Raw genomic sequence first — 21814 nt, forward strand, 5'->3', positions numbered from 1 at the left:
TCATTGTCAACTTAGTGATATTTTGACAATATCAACTAACATCAAAGAATTTGAGATGGATGCATGGATGGATGGATAGATAGATAGATAGATAGATAGATAGATAGATAGATAGATAGATAGATAGATAGATAGATAGATAGATAGATAGATAGATAGATAGATATAGATTCTTTTTAAAATCTTACAAAATACATAGACTTGATTCCCCCTGAAACCGGTCCTTACTTTTGGAGAAAACTAATCAGTCTGTAAAATGTAACGTTAATATAATTAATTTTGGTCAATAGTGTACACAATAAGTACTGTGCCCTAATATAATTATTCTTTTTTATTACCTTGCTGCTCTCTTACTTTTATTTTTTTTTCCTTGTTCCTATATTTTAAAAAAAAAAATGAGTTTATTATTGCATTCTAATTAGGCAACAAACGTTGACTGTTGAATGCGCCCCGGTCCCTGTTTGCAGGTGTGTAATTTCCCATTTTTCAATTTAATGGTTTGACAATATGCAATATCTGCATACATCTATTTTAAAAATGTTTATTTTTTTTCTCTGTATCCCCCCCCCCCGACTTATGCTGAAAAATTAAAAATATAGAAAGTTCGACAACTCTAAAATGTCGTAAGTTTACCGTCCTTGAATAGCGCCGCCTCAGTCAAGTATGTAAATTGGGGTCATTCCTTATATGGATAACGTGACCTCGGCTTTTGTGTTGTGAAAAAGAAAATGGCGACGGGTTAGAGAAAAGACAAAAATATGTCGAATTTACTACTTCGTTTTTGCAATTTCCCGTTATACATACTGAAAAGAACGATTCCTTAAGGATTTATAAATAATGTGAAATTTCAAGGAGCATATTTTGATAAACCTAGTGGAAAAGCAGAGGATTTAAAAATGGATTTAACCGAAAGAAGTAAACGAACAGTTTTGTCCTGTGTTGTTACTTTTGCAGTCGTGTGTTTAAAGTGTGTACATGGTGAGTTAGTTCTATCCGATTTCTCCATCCAGGTTTGATATACATAATGTGAGCAAAAATCAGGGACAGCTGACTTGCTAGTCGTTTATAATGTGAAGTCGGTGCCCCCTTTCATGTTTTTGATCTTGGTAGCGTTATGCGTGTTCAAAGAGCCATATATATTAATTTATAAAGCAAGCTCGAAGCACACCGACAGTTTTATTTTAGAAATGCATTGCATTTATAAAATGAAGGTTTTTTTTAAAACCCTGGGAGGCTCTTCCAATTTTTTATCCAGGGACAAAGGGTTCAGTGTTGCCCTCTGTTACTTGGTCACAATGATATATGTATATCATCACTATATGACACATATATAATATAACTCTACTCTAAAATGCTAACCTCAAAGCCAATATTTTTCTGCTTACTGCTTTCCCCACACTTCAAAGCCCTCATCCCTTTCTTAAGAGTTAAGACTTTATCGGGGGAACTTTCGCCACTGTTAGGTGGTTTGACTCCTATTTTTGGTGATCGAATGCCTACGTTACGTCTATTTTGTTTCCGTATACTACTTTGAATAGGAGTTCAAGCACCAAGCAGCGGCCAGTACCCAACATGGACATTTCTTACTCCAGCCTCCTTGCTTGCTATTATTACCCCAGTATCCCCCCCTAAAAACTATCCCCTCTCCCCAGCAACCAATTCAAAATACCACTCAAGACAAGTTGTAATGAGTTGTACTATTGTAACTAACTGATACACCACCATCCCTGCATAATTCAGAACCAAAGTATTCACACACTTACAAACTGACTACAACTGCACCTTCCCCCCAAAGCAGTAAAAAAAAACCCACTTCCAACCATCCCCCCTGAACCACTGCTTGACTGCCAAAATGCCACAATCAGGCCCAAATGAACATACTTGCTTCAAAAGGCAATATTGTTAAAACATGATTATTTAGCATCCTCCTCCTTCCCCTTCCCACCCACCCCTACCCGCATTTTCACTCGACCATCATGCCCCCACTTCTTTTTACTGTCCATTCATTTAACTCATTCTTGTACTTTGTTGGACAAGTTTGCATCTTTGACTCCTCCTTTCAAGAACTCCTTGCCTAACCCTCAGAGATATGTACACGTTTATCTATTGCAAGAATAAACTGATGTCTTCTGATCTTTATGTGTGACAATCTGATTCGAAAAATCAAAATCTAATGTTACGTGTATCCTGAAGTGAAAATAGAGAGCATGACTATGTATTTATCCAGCTATGTGATACCTGCCTTTCTTACAGAAAAAAATCCCTCCCTTAGACCCTAGTGTAAAACAATCACCCCCTTTTCTGCTGTGGCTGGGAAATAGCTAAAATAAAATGACTTTCAATCCATATCAATTTCTCACTGATATATTTAGCTCATTAAGATTAAGCATATTTTTTTTTTTACTGAGGTAAGATAATTTTAAATTTGTAATGTGATAGTCAAAAACATTTTCTAAATCCATGGCAGTAAAAAAAGGCAATTGTTTTAGCATTTTCCATGTTTTCTTTTAAAAGTACATGGTCTTTCCTTGGCATTATTATTAATAATATTACAGACTTAGTTTGCTCTGAAAAGGAAAGCCATTGGCTTCCTCAGTCTTCAAAGTTCTATTTTAGAAAGAGTAAGTATTATAATATTTATTTAACAGATTGAAGCTACTTATAACTCAAAGGACTTGAGCAATGAATTGAACAAAAGTCTCATATCTTTATAATTATGTATGAAGCCATTTGTTACATAATTTTTGTTCTATATTTAATCTTTCTGTTGCACAAGTGAAAGGTTAAATAAGATTATAACCTCAGAAGCTCTCTCTCTAAATTTTAATTGCCTCAGACAAAAGACATACTGGTTCAATATCGCAGGGTTTTTGTGTGCCTGATTTTAGGGCCGAAAATGAAAATTCAGCTTCAGTCCCAAAAGCATTCATTTATCTGGCCTAAAATAAAATTTCATATGTTCTTTACTTATGATTTCTAAAAAAAGAAAAAGACTTCAACTTAGAAGACCAAACTTTAACATTTCTCCCCAATGAAATATGAAACATAATCACGATGATTAAGAACCTCACTAATTGATTGCTCTACTTTGCACCAGCCCCGAAATTCCATGGTGAATAAAAAAACTCTGATAAAAATGTACTCGGTGGTACAAAGTTAGGTCACATGACATTTAACTACAATTAATTAGGAAATGACCTCTGACCTTCTGTCTACTCCAGCAGGTCTGTGCACTGTATAGTTACTGTAGATTTATTTAAAAATGAGGAGGAGGGGGAACCCAAAACCTGCCATTTTGTTTTGTGTGAATTTAAATTATTTGATAATCAGGTTGCGACTGTTGGACACTTTTTTTCTGACTCATATGTCAGATGGAAAGTTGGTTCCATTTTGTCTACAAAAGCTATCAACACCAGTAAATATAACACCCCTCCCCACCATTTCTATCATGTGTCCTGAGAATAAACCCTGTTTTCACTTTGACAGCATTAAAAAAAGTGGCAAATTAACTTTTATACTTGATTTATGTTTGTTTATTATCAAATTTGTCCTCAGTAACATGAGTAATGAATAAACAATTAATTTTAGCACAACTTTCAGTTCAGTTCTTAATTCATGTATTCTGCGAGACAATTTTTAGAATCTTGTGGCTGCGCTACTTTATCTCCATCGACCCATCAGATTGCCTGTGTATAATTTAATTTGAGACATGGCCATGAGTGTCTATTATTAACACAGCAGAAACTGAAAATTTGACATGCCCAGCAGTTTATAGTAAATTCTCAGGTTACCTATTGTTTTATTACTTGCATGTTACTCGACAAATGAAATGAAATCTCTGCTTAAAATTTTGAACAATGCTATAAATAATTAGATAGCGTAGATTACGTAGCCTTATCTAATGATTCCATGTTTTCCTTAATTTCTCCTCGATGATTGCACATGTTTGGGAAGGGGGTGGGGATAAGGAATAGATTTACTTGGAGGGATGTTGCAAAGTAAACAAACCACTCTTTACCCAAGGTCTTTGGCTTCATGTCTACAATCATTATAATGGCCATCAGTTTTCTATTTTATTTTCTAATCGCAAAACGCATTGATTAAGTTACATTTATACAATCAATGTATATCTTTATCTATGTGTATGATGAACTATAGTGTCATCGTCCTTTTAAAAAAGAAAGGATAACTCGACACAATCTAGAAATGTAAACAAACATTATCCCATGTATCCTGAACAATAAACACACACCATTGATGGACCAAGTATCAATGTGTAACATTTCTACCAGTAGCAGTTGAATGATATCATCAGGGCCATGTCTACCAGATAAATTAGTTTTTTTCTATTGATCAAAATAACCAATTTCACAGCAGTGTTTACTCTGGAAGATGAATTGCAAAGAACTTTTCAAACCGCCTTAAGCTCCACCCAACCCAACAATAACGGGGAGAAAATCTTAATGAACAGGCCTTACTTTATTATAAAAAAACCCTGAAAACAAAATGACTGTTTGGTGATTAACTATTTTATATCTGAATACCTGAAATGTGAGTCGACAAAGATGTTGTTTTTAATTTTTTGGCACATTATTCATGTCTCTTGTTTTTTCTATTTTCATTGTACAATCAAATGACTCGATCTATCGATCATCTATACATTTATATATTGTTGCATAATATTAAGACAGAAACATTTTTTCAGATTTTGGACTTTCAAGTGAAAAAATTTCATGATTTTTGGATGAAAACCAAAATTACTGATTTATAACAAATTTGTTTTTTAATGCTTACAGCAACGACCAGTTTTACCGAGCTCACATTCCTAGAGGAGCCCAGCAACCTGGTGGTTTCCAGGGGCAACGCCGCCACGCTTCACTGCTCCGTCCAATCAGAAGCAGGAATGCCCAACGTCATTTGGATGAAGGACGGAAAACCCCTGGGTCTTGACGATCAAAAGTATGTACCATCCTTTTTAGTGAGTGTCCCAGACTTGTAAAAATGGGATATATAAATGTGGTACTTTCGTTTTTTTTTCATCAATAATTTTTTACAACTTAAAGTTTCTTATTGCAAACAATATTGGGTATTATATTTGTAAATTGTGTTTTTTGTGATGGCAAAGCACGTGGTCGCTTAAAAACAAAAACAAAGACGAGTTCAATGCATAAATAACTGGATATACTGTATTTTGACAGGTGTTTAATGTTATAATAAATTGGTATTATAGGACCTCTTTTGATTATACTGTCGGCTAATTCTGTTAAGGTCAAGGTTAATTTCTAAAGGTGAAGGTCAATAGTCAATTCATCCAATTTATTATTAAGGTTAAGATCAATGATTGTGTGAGAAGCTGGTTGTCAGTACAATGGCAGCTTCACTAGCAAAAGGTTATCAATCCAATTCTTTCCCCATTTTATGGGGATTGGAATAGATTGAAAATTCTTGGCTAGGAGAAATTGTACAATGGGTGTACAACAATATCAGAGGAAGAAAATTTGGTGTCTCTGGTCAGATTTGAACAACAAAACATGCAAAATGCATCATTGCCAACTACATGTACCTGGTACTTTAAGTTCTCTCAATATTTGTGGGCATCAGTTCTGGATTTGAGAAAAATCAACAATTTTCAGGATAAAATTTAAATTTGTGAACATTAATGGTCCTACCCATCAATATTTACTTCATGTATCTCACTTCAGTAGATATTTCATTTCCTTCACTAGCTCAACAACACAAATGCAAGAAAATTTGTTTCAACAAATATCGATGAAAGCTCGGTAATGCACACGTTTATTCTTGCCAATGGTTAAAAATTTGTTTTCTGTGAGAGGGCCATTGCGGCCATTTATGGATAAAAATGTCAGTTTTATGTATTAAAGTTGGTATATTTTGTGAAATTCTATGATCGTCAAACAATTGTTTTCAACCATGCACTTAGATTAACCATGTTCAATGTACCAGGTATGTTAAGAGGGCTGGATAGTTGTGGTCATTTTTAGACAAAATCAATCTCTTTGAAAAGAAGAGCTCTACATAGAACCATTTTAACAATACCTTGGACTTTCAGTAGGATATAGCAATCTATTTCTTGCATCAAAACACATTAAAAATGATGCTGGTTTCGAAATGAAATATACACAGATTGAGTAGCCTTGCTCAAAAGCTTGCCAAATCTTGTTGATTTCTAAAAGCCATGACTAGTGGCCAACAACAAAACAGACAGGCCTTCGTCACATTGCTGTTTGACACAACTACCCAAAGTCCAAGCTCCTGTTAAAATGGTTCCAACATGTAAAAGGTATAAGGAAACATTCAAATTAAAACCATGCTGTTAGCATAACCATATGTACAATGTTGGCTTTCTAGTAGATCTGGTAGGTTAAGATGGCTGGATATTTGTGGCCATTTTTACACTATATTAATCTTCTTGAGAAGAAGAGCTCAATATACTGTAAACCAATTTTTATTTGGGGCGACTTTATTTCGTGATCAACTGCCGATAAACTGGTTCGCAACAAATAATGTTCACGACCAAGCCTTACCCAGACCTGAATTGTTATAAAAACTATAGATAAAGGATTGGTTCACGGCGAGAAATATTTGCGACGACAAGGCGCTCGCTAACCTCGCGAAAATACAGTATAAAAAGTAGTAAACATTTAAAGTTTATGTCATACATGACAGTTTATGGCAGCTATCGTGTTTAAAATTTTGAGTAAGATCTGATGGATAATTTGTTGACCATGCAGCCTCCTTACTGTTACAGTAGTGGTGGTGAATTCTTTCTAGGTACTGATAAGCTTGGTAGAATACATGTATTGCTGCAGTTATATTGTCAACAAGCCATTGAAGGAATACCTTTATCAAATCTCTTTCAAGATCTTTTTTGATAGTCTAAAGAAATCCAGTATTTGAATTTGAGAGTTATGATAAAGGGGGGTTCGGGAGGGGGTATTTGACATGTATAAAGGGATATATAATGGTTGGTGAAATACACATGCTGGAAGCTTGCGGCTAGTGTCAATTACAAACACAAAGTCAAAGCATGGAAATAGCCAATATGTTCCAAGTCATTCATATTTCTTGGTGGAGGTGATTTATGATATCTATATAATTAAGAGAGAAAGTTCCCAGTTTTTAGATTCGAGCTCCCGATAACGGCCTACCCAGTCTCGAAGGATAGCTTTAATCGTCTCCTGAGATCTTCTCCTTGTCAGCTTATGACGATAAAATGTAAACTTCAGTCGGAGGAATGCTTGAAATATTTGAGGGGGTGCAATTTTTATCAGGGTCATTGAGACGTTTGTGTTTATTGCATGTCAGAAAGAAATGTCAAAACATGACGAGAGAGAGATAGAGAGAAAGTGTCAGTGAGAGAAGGATAGATATGAGAGAGAGAGAGAGAGAGAGAGAGAGAGAGAGAGAGAGAGAGAGAGAGAGAGCATAGATGATTCATTCGTGTTTGAGTCTTTGAAGCATTAATTGTAAGCATGAACTGAATTTCTTTATATCCAGCGGTTCTGACAAGTTTAGGATAATTATTTAATCACAAAGTCTGCATGGAATTACTTAATCAGGGATATATTCAAAGCTCCAAAGGATCTGCTGTATTTGTTGGATAAAAATTTGTCTGTTCAGAAATTTATTCTCTCGACTAAAGTCTGAAGGAATTTTTATGCTGCATTTACTCCTAACCTCCATCACATTTGGTTCATTATTCATGAAGATGCATTTCTTAAAAACAGGATAATTTATATGAAATATTATACTGTACAGAAAAAAAACATGTTTTCACTTTACAACATGTACAAAACAAGAATCCAGTTTGAAATTTTGGAATTTTAGTCTCAATTAAATCATATTTTTAAACAAAATCTATGATGAAATTCTAAAAAGAAAAAAACTATCATTCTTCAGAAATATCATAATTTGAAAGAATCTTAATGTATCTACATTTTTTTTACTGTAGTAGATGGAAAGTTACACCATTTCTTTATGATGAAATTTTGGCAATGGAAATTTTTTGTTAAAATTCTAATTATATATATTGTGATTTTTGAAGGAAAAGAATATCTGCTCTAACCCTGCTATAGAAAATTAATTCAATTAATTCTTTATTAAGTAAGTACATTCATGCAGAGAATTTTGATTTTAAATTTTTTTTTCTATGTACAGTATTCTTTGGCCAAACGGATCTCTTCACATCACCAATGTCGATGGTTCGAATCGGGGCCTGTATCAGTGCATGGCCACTCTCCCCCAGACTGGGGCCATCATCAGCCGCTTCGCCAGCCTACACACAGCTTGTGAGTACACTATATGCCATAAACCAGAAATAATTTATTTTCTTTGGTCAACTATATTTTTTAAAACTACTGCATTCAAGGCCTTTTCTTTCCTGTTTCACTTTCACCCAGCCATGGTTGTAAGAGAACTCCCAATGTTTTAGATTCAGCAGGTTGTTGTAATTAAGGTGGTATGGGACACTTGTCAATATTAATGTGGATAAAAAGTACATATACTTAGAGTCTAATAAAAGGCTTTAAAAGAATAACCTTATTTTATAGAAGTAGAAAACCCCACTGGAGCACAGTTACACTACTTTGGTTAAAAAACAAATGCATTAAAATCAGAAAGTTTTGTGTTTTGTAATTTGATATATCCTCTATGTACATGATGTATAACATTACATACATGAAGTAAATTTTGTACGAAGCAGTGTATTTCTGTCCGAGTTTGAAATCGTATTAGTTCAGGCACAGAAGTGCCTTTGTTTTCACAATTTGATGAAGGACTTGGCAAGTCAGTATTGCTGAAATGAGGTGAAGTGCCCAGGCAATTAATGCTGGGTAATGATTACAACAGATAGGTGAAACAAAAACTGGAAGAGAACCAACAGAATGCTGATCTATCCCTCTATTATTGTCAGTGCTCTGCTCTCTCTCTTCCCTTAAAACAGGATAAATTTAAAAACAAATTGATCTCTAAAAATGTATCTGTACATGTAGATACAAATTTTAGAAAAAAATGAACTTTAAATTCTCTCTCTCTCTCTCTCTCTCTCAAAAAAAAAAGAAAAAAAAAGAAACGAACTATATTTCAAATGATGGAACTACACATTATACATGTTATATAAACGTAATGTCGATTTTTTTATTGGAAAAATGTAAATAAAACTTTTAAGGAGATAATCCCCTATCATTGTAGATCTCTCTAGAAACTTCATCCGCGAACCTCAGGACCTCACGATTTACCTCCAAGAGGTAGCCATGTTTGAATGTGAAGGTGATGGACTGCCCGCCCCCAATGTCACATGGTACAAAGACAACAGTCTGCTCCGAGACTTCAAGCCCAACATCCTGGTGTATCCAGATGGAGTTCTGGAAATTAACCCCGTGGAATTCTCGGACTTCGGCACGTATTACTGCCAGGTGGAAAACACGGAGAGAGCCAGGAGTAGCCGGTTAGCCAAGCTCGAGCAGAACGGAAATACAGGTCAGGGTCAAGCAAATTAATTTGGTTACCATGGTTACAGGGAATTGCAGGGAAATAAATGTTTATTCTATTATTGAGGTTCAAATTTAAAGTTTATCTTGTTTCTTAGGCATTGGTGTCTTAATTCACAAGTCATGCACATGAGTGGCAGAGTTTTAAGAGAATAAAAATAAGGTCACAGCCGCTTGAAGGTCAAATGTTTTTACATCTGAGCGCAAAATGATTTACATAAATGTAAGAATTTAGAAGAGGAATACATGTGTTCCAATTCTCCAATATATTTTGATTAGTTGGGGGATCCCTTACCTCTGAAAATACTGCAAATTAAAAGAATGGTTTTATGGACACTACTCAACACTGAGTCAAATAATTGTGTTGCTGATACATTGCAAAATGCTAAATTTCATCACCATATTGGAGAGGGGAATAATTTTTTACAATGTCGAGAAAAAAAAATTAGATAGGGGAATAATTTTTTTTTCCATGTCAAGTAAAAAACAAAAACATTGACTTATTCCCCTTTTCAAGTCTTGCATTTTACAAAAAACAACTCTGTCACATCTTTTCACCCATGGAAACATCTTAGAATATTAGAAGTTTGATACTTTAATTTTTTATTCACTAGTAGGTATACATACAAGTCAAATTCATAATTCACAAGTATATAAAGGCCATGTCTTTTGTTTGTTGTAGATTCCTTTGATGACGGCACCGCACCGTGGTTTGTGGCGACCCCCCGAGACACCAGTATCCCAGAAGGCTCTTCCACCATACTGTTCTGTGGGGCCAATGGCTTCGACACCCTGAGGAAAAAGCCTGAAATTACCTGGCTTAAAGATGGAGAAACCATCATCTTCAAGTAAGCTATTCGCTGTGTGGACTGGTCCCCTTAAAATGCACATTGCCTGACTATTCCTGACCATTATTTTGTCCTGTGTCTGTTTAGATAAAGTTTATCTCCTGTTGTTTATTTAATAGTTGTTAAAATCCTTAATTTAAAAAAAAATAACTGCCTATTGCCCTTTTAAACACATTTGTTTCCCATTTCTCTGCTATTGTGAGTGAATTATTCCATCTTCAGTGACAAAAGACACTAACGAAATTACACGGAGTATTTGATTTTCTGTATATCTGAACAGATATGCTTCTGATGTAGAGATTGTTTTGAGTAGCACCCTGGATAACCCAAAGTTGAATGAAAATTTTAGCCTTTATAAATTTAAATGAAATTCTTTAATTGGCTTTAGTTGGCTTTCTATATGGGGATTGATTGATGTGTCATAAGTCAATATGAGTCTTTTGTTTGGTTTTCAGTAGCACCCAGGGTCGTCTCAAGTTGAAGGGGGCGGGCAGCTTGCAGATATTCAATGTCCAGCCCTTTGATGCTGGGACCTACTCCTGTCGTTCCAATAACCTAGAGGACTCTATAGACGCCGAGGCCACCCTCACTGTGTTAGGTAATTATCAGACTCTCACCTAAAACCATTAAATATTGTTACAGTGAACAAGCTTACAAGCTTATAACAAATTTATGCTTACAGTAAAGTCATATCCTTACTTCAGAGCTTCTCTAATTGGAACCAAAATTAAATTTTTAGTTTAATTATGAAAATGTAGTCTTTCCCCTTGAGATCTTGAAATTAAAATATTCATTTGCTGCATTATTCTTTGCATTAGAGTCTAAAGGATATTATGTATGATAAATTCTCTTTTCAACCACTTTGAATCTTTATATACTGTATTTCTTTTAGTTCGGCCTCATTTTGAGACCAAACCACAGAGCGTCAGGGCATACGAGAAAACAGAGGCCATCTTTAATTGTAAACTCAAGGGTTCCCCAGCGCCAGAGGTCCGATGGACGAAAGATGGACTCCCGCTACAGGAGTCTAATTACATCATCGAAAACGAAGACCACCTGAGGATTATGGGATTGGTGACCTCTGACAGTGGATATTATCAGTGTCACGGCAGCAACGAGCTAGGAAGCATCCAGGCAATAGCTCAGCTTGTTGTGCTACCTAACAGTAAGTGTAAAAAATAGTCAGCAGTCAAGCTATAGCTCAGCTTGTGGTGTAACCAAACATAAATAGTGACAAATGACCAACAGTTCAACTGTCAAGCTATAGCTCAGCTTGTGGTGTAACCGAACATAAATAGTGACAAATGACCAACAGTTCAACTGTCAAGCTATAGCTCAGCTTGTGGTGTAACCAAACATAAATAGTGACAAATGACCAACAGTTCAACTGTCAAGCTATAGCTCAGCTTGTGGTGTAACCAAACATAAATAGTGACAAATGACCAACAGTTTAACTGTCAATCTATAGCTCAGCTTGTGGTGTAACCAAACATAAATAGTGACAAATGACCAACAGTTTAACTGTCAAGCTATAGCTCAGCTTGTGGTGTAACCAAACATAAATAGTGACAAATGACCAACAGTTTAACTGTCAAGCTATAGCTCAGCTTGTGGTGTAACCTAGCAAAAGGTGTGACAAATAACCAACAATCTGATTAACTGTCAATCTATGGCTCAGATTTGTGATGTTACCTAACAGTAAATGTGATAAAATAGCCAAGCTTAAACTCAGCTTTTGCTGTTACTGATAAAGAGTCAAGCTTTATCTCAGCTTGTGATGTCACCCCACAACATGTGTGATAAACCATGCTTTCTTCATTCAGCTCAATCTGCTCAAACATCAATTTCAATGACCAATTTTTGTTTTTTTTGTTGTGGAATATTTGCCAATTCTACAAATTGTTGTTCTTGATCTTGCAGCACTGGCCACTCTCACAGACAGGTATTCCTATGGAGGACAGAGGAGCCCGCCCTCAAAGCCCACTGGTCTAGCGGCTGCCATTGTGTCCAAGCGGTTCATCACACTCCGATGGGACAAAGATGATGATGGGGGGACCACGGGGTACACTGTATTCTGGAGGGAGCAGGGCTCTCTCAGGTAGGTCAAGAGAAGAGGTTAAAGGTCAAGCAGGTTTAAGCACTGGGATTCAAGCTCATGCTGTAAAAGGTCTTGAGATCAAGGTCAATATGTCCAAGGTCAGCGGGCTATTACTGTAAAGTGGTTATTTATGTGAAATTTACAACAGTTATGTGGTAAGGTTAAATCCGTGTAAAATACCCCTACGGGTATGGTAAAAAGATTAAAATTTGCGTGTGGTTATTAATGAATTTGTATATTTAATTCCCCAAATTATTGTTTGACTCCAGAAAACGCATAATTTACCACCAGCGTATATAACCACTTTTACAGTTCAGAGTTAAACTTCTTGAGGTTAAATGTCAGGGATGCTTACAGAGAACATATGTTAAAGGTTTTGTTAAATGTTCTTTTCTGCAGTAGACACATGTATATATCATTAGTGTTTGCAAGTAACATGCTTAACTTTGTGTGAGAGTATATATAACATTGGTGTTTACAGAGAACGTATGCTGAATACCACACAGCCTGAGGCTACACTTCAGAGGCTTAATCCAGACTCCAGATATCAGATCCAGGTACGGGCCTTCAACAGTGTCCAGTACAGCTGGAGCTATGCAAGCATCGAAGTTGACACCGAAAAAGATGGTGAGTAGTAAACAAGAAATAAGCTGTTGTGGTCTTAAGTTTCCTAATTTTCAAACAATTTGAGTCCAAAAAACAAATACATGTATAAAAACCAATTCTGTGGCGTCATGAATGTCTGTGGTGACTCCATTGAATTAGTACGCCTCGCCTTGGAGTTTTAATCTTCAACGAGGATTTGAACATGTTCTTTAATAATGAAAGGAAATCGAATATATTGCCAACAAACCAGTAACATATTGGCAATCCTTGCAAATAGGCCTCATGAATTTAAAAGATAAACATGAATTGACATTTGGTTTCTGATCTTGTGTAGATCTGATACTCTGATTAATATGTGATGTATTTTGGAAATGCACTTTTCACTTTCTAGGAAAGCTTTTTATAGGTAAAATGTAACAGTTTCTTGCAAATGTTTTCAGTGGCGGTGCCAAGTCCACCGGTCAACATTCGAGTGACGCCACAGTCCCCAGAGTCCATCCTGGTAACTTGGGACCCACCTCTACAGCCCAAGGGACAGATTCTGAAGTATCTCCTCAGCTATGAGGACTCTCATGGATCACCCAAACAGATTGAGGTGTTGGACACCAGAAAACTTCTGACAGGTAAAGATTGAATGAGAATCAAATAAAATTAAATAAGATAGAGCTAGGTTTAAAAAAAAGTCTAATTTTTTCCACTTCTTTCTAATAAAATTTTTAGAAGATTGAAGTGGTTTTTTTTAATACAGGGTTATTTTCACCCTGTATTTTTTGCAGCTTTCTTCATCTGCAAACCATTTTGCCCCATCTTGAATTTGCCCAATGAAGTTATGTTTTTTGAGAGATAATTTGAAACATTCTCCAGCTGAAAACAATGGCAAACAGGATGAAAATAAAATGGAGACAAATATTTCCCTGGATACAGCCTTACTTCATGTATCTTGTTTTTTTATATGGCATGATCCAGTATGTTGATTCCTCCCTCTGATTTGTAGGTTTGATGGCATTCCGAACCTACACACTCCGTGTTGTGGCTGTGAATGAAAATGGGGAAGGGATGAGCACAAGGGAAATGACCACAAAGACGTACTCAGACAAACCGTCAGAACCACCACAAAACGCCACGCTTGAAACCGCAAGTTCTACGGTAAGAATCTAAATCTAAATCAAAATCTATAGAATTTAACTGTGTCATGTTCATCAAAGTTGTGAAAGTTTTTCAACTCAGTACTTCTGTAATTTTGAAAGTTTGCAATAATAAGATAATAATAAAAAAACAATCTTCAACATATTTGCTAATGAAGATCATTTAATAATTCCACAAAATAATCAATTCTTGATTCTTTTTCTGAAATGGATGGTACTTTTTATTATTATTTACATTAAAACTCTTTGATTCTGATATGGGTTATAATGAACACCATTTTTTTCCAGTCACTCATTGTGCGATGGGAACCTCCCCCTCGGGAGCACCAGAACGGGAAAATCACAGGCTACAAGATCCGCTACAAGATGAAAGGCGCCTCCAGAAACGGAGCCACCGTTACCACGGATGGGAACCGCCGTCTGTACGCCCTCACTAACCTGGAGAAGATGACAGAGTACCAGGTGCGGATCTCAGCTCTGACCGTCAACGGGAGTGGACCACTGACTCCCAAACTGAAGGCCACCACCTATGAAGATGATTTGGATGGTAAGGGGGGGGGGGTCTCCTGTCTAGTGTTTAGGACCCGTAATTAAGAGGGCTGGATTGTCAAGTACTTGTTTAGATTGTTTATTTATACAGTAGATTCCTTACTTTATACGAGAAATTAATTCCATGATTAAATTGTTTTGTATCAAATCACTTGAATATAAAATTGCAAGAACTAAAATTTTTTTATCATAGTTTCATTTAATTTACGTCTGCTCGAAAAATGAAGGTGAGATTTGAAAATCTACAAGATAAGCTTCTCACGATTTTATGGGGATATCAATTCCTTGGGTTTAATTAGGAACCTACAGAATATAACCTTTAGAAGAAGAGCTATGTAACTATATAGATATAACTATAGAATATATATATATATGTATGGAATTACTTAATAAGATTTAATGACTTAATAAATTTTATGTCCAAAATGTTGAGTAGATTTCCTTAAGTAGTGAATTGAGTGATTTGTAACTGTTGGTAACAAGGGGCCTATTTATACCGTATAAATTGACATTACGTGTACAGGAAACTTTGTTTCTCTTGACAGAGTCTAGGGTACCTGATGCCCCTCGCACAGTGACTGTGACCCCTCATGCGACCTCCATTCGAGTTTCGTGGACCACCCCTCCCCCGGAGAAGAAGATCGTGGTGCGGGGCTACGTCCTGGGGTGGGGGAAAGGTGTTCCGGACTCGGAGAAGAAAGTCCTTGGGCCTGATACCCAAATATACACAATAGAGAACCTCAGTAAGCTTACAGCTAATGATACAGAATTTGACCGAGTACTTTATGTGCATTAAGGATGTGTCCATTGTGCTGATGCATTGTGGTGCTCTTCATTGCACTATAAATCATTTGTGTATGTTAAAGAAAACTTTTAGTTCAGAACTGCTCCATAGTTAATTTTTAAATTTTTTTTTGGACAATCGCTGAACATTAGTTATGCATTCTAAAGAAAACCTAAATACTGTGGTTTCATCAATATTCGTTGAATACCAATTTTCGTGGATTTCGTTGATAAGTTGATCCATGAAATGTTCATTGAAGTGCAGTTTCTATTAACATTTTGTATTAATAGGGTCATTGGCCTCAAATTTATGTATCCTTGAAATTGTGATTTTCACCTTATCCACCAAAATTGATACCCTTGAATATTAATGAAACCACAGTAAGTCATGAATCATTATCTGAACTGTATCACGTTGTTACTGTGTGTATAATGCTTAGAATTTAGGCTGTTTGTTGTTTATGCTGTTTACTTGATGTTCCCTCCTGACGAATTCCTGTGTTCTGTTTACAGTTCCTTCCTCCGAGTACGTGATTACAGTTCGCGCCATGAACAACAAAGGGGAGGGATTGACCCGCTACACCACAGCAATCACCACCAAGGAGTCCGGTAAGGCAGACCCCTGATTATAGGAATCCAGGCCCCAAAACCATGAACTTATAATGGAATGATGTCCATTATAAGTTGATTTTAAATTGTTTTTGCCCCACATTATTTTTGCCTCTCTTCACTTGCAAACGGTTGAATTCGCCTAGACAAAGTTGTATTTAAAGAAGGAATATTTGAAATTTTGGAATTAGCTAAGTCTTTAATTCATCCGCCAACAAGGGGGGCAAAATTAAAACGGGGCCAAATATTTCCATGTATACAGTACCTTGCTAATTGAAATATGATTAAAAAGTTGAAACTTTGTATAACTGTCAATTTTATATAACTTACAAATGCCAAGATAGTACATGTATTCAAATTATCCTATAACATTTTTGTGAGTCTCTATCAAAATGGCAGTTTCTCTACATTTAATCAATTCATATGTTCAGTGATGAACTGATTTGTAATGTTAGTTTTGCCTTTATTTCAGTGGAGGAGAGGCTCATTCCACTTTTTCCCCCGGTGGGTCTGAAGACGATGGTTTTGTCCTCGTCCACCATTGTTCTGACCTGGACCGACACCTCGATTGGCCCCAGTCAGAAACTGCTGGACAATCGTTATTATACTGTCAGATATCGTCTGGCAACGGAGACGGAAAATGACAATAACAGGTAAATTATATTGCATGAATGCACTGCCTGGCATCAGAGGCGGTAAATGACAATATAATAGGTAAATTATATTGTATGATAACGCCTTGCATCAAATTAATTATCAAACCGTTTATCAAGGTTTATCAATGTTTTTTCAGGGTGTCACAAAATTTGCAAAAATGGAAGAAATGTTTTAGCATTTTTAATTTGCGTCAGTCATCTTTTGCAATTAAAAATGTTCCTTATAAAAAATAATAAAAAAGATGTATAATTTCTGCATATCCAGTAATTTGCAATGAAATAGAGAGCGTAAAAAAAGCAGGAATTAGATTATCATGAAAAGAACAAGAATTGTTATTGGCTAAAAAAAAATGCAGTGTTTTAAAATCTAATATTACTTACCATTTTCAAAATCAAGGAGTAACTAAAACTCAATGGTATTTGATTTATTCATATGACTTAAATGTGAGTATGATAAATTTTACAATAAAATGAAACGTCAACATACGAAGTCAATGTCATAAACATTTCATTATCTGAGTGTATAGAACAAAATTGATACGTAGCGTTATCACAGGCAGACACTAAAAAATGTAAACATATGGATATGGTACAGTGACATTTGATGAGCGCTATGAATGATTACAGGTACTGGTACCTGAACTCGACAGACCTAAACGCTCACATTGACCACCTACGTCCCAACACTAAGTACGAGTTTGACGTCAAGATCACGAAGGGGCGGAGCGTAAGTCCATGGAGCATGAAGGAGTCCAACAAAACCATGGAAGATGGTACGTAATATTAATGAGTTATAGCCCTCCCCCCTCTTACCCTCCTCTATTATCATAGCAATGGAGCATGAAAGAGTCCAATAAGACCATGGAGGAAGGTATGTAATATTTATGAGATATGATATCTTGTATACAGGGTTATTTTCGCCCGTGTAATTTTCGCCCTTCTCCACCTGCAAACAGTTTCGTCCCGTCTTGAATTCACCCAGTGTTTTATTAAAACAATACGAGCTGCAATTTTCATGTTGAATTCTTTTTTAAAGAAAATGGTATTTTCTGCTAAAATGACAAAAAATATCATGACTTGTAAATTTCTGTTAGCTTTATTTTTGTGTTAAAAAAAAATGTTAAAAGCCGTTAAGAAGCCTTAATTGAAGCAAAATTGAATTATTGTCATCTTGTACAAAAATTGATTTGCTTAGAAGAGAAATCTTTCTTCTGACAAAAATTAATGATTTTTTCAAATCTCATTTATCATGAAAGTTTAAGTTACATGCAGACTTATCATTCTAACAGGTTTTTGAACCAAAATAAAATTCTAAAAAATACAGCTCATGAATTGGAATTCGCCCAGTCTTAAATTCGCCCGCTGACAACGAGGGTTAAAGAGGGGAAAATAAAACGGGGGCAAATATTTCCCTGTATACAGCAGCCCTGTCTCCCTCTCCCTCCTCCATTATCATAGCGATACTCACTACAAAGCAGTTCATCATGAGCAAATTCTGAAACTAAGCCACACAATAAGAAAATAATGACTTGAACCATGAAGGAATGGTAATTAGTATTTTAAAATTATGTGCACATAAGACATTCCCCTCCTCAGTTAACAAGTCACTTTTCTCGCACGTGGAATACTTTGTAAGATAATGTCAATGAATAATATTGACTACGATGTTTCCCATATTTGTTTATTTACAGAGAGAGAGTTGCAAAAAAATAAATTAAGTATATGAAGCTTAGAAAATTGTAAAATTGTCACAAATGAAAGTTGTTTTACAGTAGATATATATCAGCAAAACAGCAAAGAATTGTGACTTATCTTATTTCTGACTCAATACATTTATAATAGAAGTGTGTGGGGAAGATGCCATGATAGTGTTTCTTTCATGATTATAATTTGACACTGTAGAGTATAGATAAGGAATGTGTTTATGCAATGTGGTTTGAGTATTAACATGCATATGTAATACTGTGGTTTCATCAATATTCGTTGAATACCAATTTTCGTGGATTTCGTTGTTAAGTTGATCCACGAAATTAAATGTTCATTGAACTTCAATTTCAACTAACATTTTGTATTGATAGGATTATTGGCCACGAAATTACGTATCCTTGAAACTGTGGTTTTCAGAAAATCCACGAAAATTGATACCCACGAAAATTAATGAAACCACAGTACTAATGATTTTATTTTCGTTTTAGTTCCTGCTACAGCCCCGGTAGATCTGACCCCTGTCCCCAAGAAGAACGACCCCCGGGCAGTCATCATGAACTGGCAGCCCCCCGCTAAACCCAACGGACAAATCACAGGTGAGCTCCCACCCCCTTTCTTCCCACAGGTAGACAGATAACTGGTCAGCAGAGAGAATTATAACACATGTATTGATGAATACATATTACACAAAAGTCAACTCTGCCCAAAGGTAAACAGATGTGTGGTGGACAGCTTGACAATTGAATGAATACAAAATAATGGGCAGATGCTAAAAACAGATCTGAGAGTAAAAACTTACGATATCAGGTGTACTTTTACTTGCTTCTTGTTCCTTGTGTTCAGGAGAGGGCAAACTTAAGTGTGTTTACATAACTCCAGTCTAATTCCATTGTATGAAAAGATTACTGTGTAACAGATTACTGTGTAACAATAAGATAAAAATATGACATTTCTGAACGATCACATATCTCCTGTGTTGTAGCCTTGCTGAAGCAATATACCTTTTTCAGAGTACCTGGTTTTTCACATAATAGTACATATGTAATATTCAGTTGCACATAACACATTTGTGACCGGGTTAACAGGTGTGTGACTTTCAGTCAATATATCCGGTCTCATTAGCTCAGTGGTTAGAGCGCTGGCACAGAAAGCCAGAGGCCCTGGCTTCGAGTCCTGGTTGACTTGACTTTTCACTACCTGTTACACATGTATGGAAATGCACTATGTCCGACATGTTCCATGTGTTGTTGCCATGCTGAGACCGTGTTTTCTACTTTGTAGGGTACCTAGTTTTCTACACGACGGACCCAAAGCAGGACCTGCGTGAGTGGGTGGTAGATGGGGTCCTCGAGGGGGATGAGCTGTCAGCGACCATCAAACGCCTCACCCCCTCAACCACATACTACTTCAAGGTCCAGGCACGCAACAGCAAGGGTTACGGTCCGCTGTCTGAGACCGTCATCTATAAAACACCTCAAGGTAGGTCTCTAGTAATAACTATCTTGTAGCCTGCACAAAAGCAGAGAAAAAATTGCTGTAAAATGCCTCAACAACAAGGGTTATAGTCCACTGTCCGAGACTGGCATTTATAAACACTTCAAAGTTGGTCTCAAAATAAACCTCAAAAACATAGAAAATTTACTTTAAAAAACATTATGGAAAAGGTCCCTTTAAATAGTTACATAGAAAATTACAGTAAAATGTCTGAATGTCCCCTGAAAATAGCTACCTTATGGTAGGTCAGACAATCTCTGAGAGGTAAAAAAAAAAAAAGAAATAAAAAATTACATGCAGCTTTAAGTTAGGTCCCTGGAAATAATTATAACCTCAAGATAGACCACACAGAGAAATGTAATCAGAAAATGGCTACCAGGTAATCAAATCACAGATATACAGAAACCAACCATATCACTGGAGTTGTCAGGCTTCATTTGTGTCTAAGACTGGTGATGTTTCACAGCTTTCCCAATATAAAACACTTTATCTCTTAGTAATTTACACAGCAAAAACTGCATGGGTTAAAAGGTGTCGGTAAATGTATTTGTTGATCTGTTTGTTTGTCTTTAAGTTAATAATCTGTCACTGTTCAGAGGTCAAATACACAAAAAATGGGAGCGACCCATTTCCAACCGTAGAATTCTGGAATCTACTCCTCCATTTTGTTATATTTGTTGAATTTCAAATGGCATCTCAAAGGGAGCTTAAAAGATTTGAATCTTTTGATTATTGAAGTCTTTGACAATATGAAAATTAATATGTTTAATGATTTGGTATTGTCTTTATAGAGTTATTTCAAAATGAAATACAATAATCTTTTCTTCTTAATTTGAAAAAAAAATCCTTTGTTTTTAATATCAAGATGTAATACATGGGTATCTGAATTTTTATTTTTTGCTATTGTCAAAACAAGTCCCTTTTTCATTAGGGTAAACATGTAATTCCATGTCTTATTACCCATCCCAGTGTTAATGTGGGCAATACTTGTCCTTTATGATTGAGCTTTTAACGGGCTTGATGGTTGTGGCCATTTTTAGAGTCTTTTAATCTCCTTCTTTTAAGGTGGAATAACACACCTGGGAAAAATCACTCAAATTAACTGTAGATTATTTGATTATGAATAAGAATAATTATAAATAAACTATACATATGTCAAATAAGCGAAAAATTGCAAATTGGGGATAAAAAATGAATATTTTAAAAAAAATCAATTCAGTAAGAAACAACAAAAGCCCCTTCGGGATTCAAACTCAAGCCCAACACTTTATCCACTTGGCTATGAAGTAAGTTATATGTTGCCATCGATAAAATCCCTTAAAAAAACAAAATGTCGTTTTGATCAGAGGTAAGCCATTTTATGACGATGTGTTATTCCACCTTAAAGAAGAGTTCTGTATAAGGATACAGGAAATTGATAAAATTTTAAAGCTTTAATATTTAGAATTTTTTTTAATTTTATGGCCAAAAATATCGTTTGTCAAAGCTAAGAGAGATCTAATGGGGTATTTGTCGACCACACAGCCTCCTTGAATTGTTTACAGTGAACATGATTCATGGTGTCGGGATCTACTAATATGTCGGGGCACTAATGGTTTCTGTTGTTTGGGGCATGTTTGTAGCGGACGGAAGTGGTGGTGGCCAGATTGATCCGGAGTATCCACGGATCAGTCCCGGTGGGAAAGGGACAATGCCCGATTTGTCCGAGGACCCGAAAAAAACCAGCGTGGGAGGTAACGGAAGTAGGTCTTTGTGCTGCCTTAATTAATTCTGTGGTTTCATTAATATTTAAGGGTATCAATTTTCGTGG

General features: G+C 35.9%; 1 protein-coding gene across 6 annotated transcripts in view; it reads left to right on the top strand.

Moving 5' to 3' along the window:
- Positions 1–702: 702 nt before the first annotated feature.
- The window catches only part of LOC128172253 (neogenin-like), a 33492-nt gene continuing 12380 nt past the window's right edge, over positions 703–21814 (top strand). For 4 of the 6 annotated variants that reach the window (XM_052838048.1, XM_052838052.1, XM_052838050.1 and 1 more), the window contains exons 1-19: positions 703–978; positions 4797–4959; positions 8179–8309; positions 9211–9498; positions 10192–10357; positions 10813–10955; positions 11250–11522; positions 12278–12455; positions 12937–13082; positions 13502–13684; positions 14056–14207; positions 14495–14753; positions 15301–15498; positions 16052–16147; positions 16620–16800; positions 17431–17576; positions 18999–19106; positions 19792–19989; positions 21627–21746. In XM_052838048.1, the coding sequence (XP_052694008.1) occupies positions 897–978; positions 4797–4959; positions 8179–8309; positions 9211–9498; positions 10192–10357; positions 10813–10955; positions 11250–11522; positions 12278–12455; positions 12937–13082; positions 13502–13684; positions 14056–14207; positions 14495–14753; positions 15301–15498; positions 16052–16147; positions 16620–16800; positions 17431–17576; positions 18999–19106; positions 19792–19989; positions 21627–21746 (3211 nt within the window). In that variant the 5' untranslated portion in view covers positions 703–896. The remainder of the gene's footprint in view (positions 979–4796; positions 4960–8178; positions 8310–9210; positions 9499–10191; positions 10358–10812; positions 10956–11249; positions 11523–12277; positions 12456–12936; positions 13083–13501; positions 13685–14055; positions 14208–14494; positions 14754–15300; positions 15499–16051; positions 16148–16619; positions 16801–17430; positions 17577–18998; positions 19107–19791; positions 19990–21626; positions 21747–21814) is intronic. The other 2 variants (XM_052838049.1, XM_052838051.1) reach the window with 2 other exon arrangements.

Source organism: Crassostrea angulata, chromosome 2 (assembly GCF_025612915.1).
Source record: "Crassostrea angulata isolate pt1a10 chromosome 2, ASM2561291v2, whole genome shotgun sequence".
Lineage (NCBI taxonomy): Eukaryota > Metazoa > Mollusca > Bivalvia > Ostreida > Ostreidae > Magallana > Magallana angulata.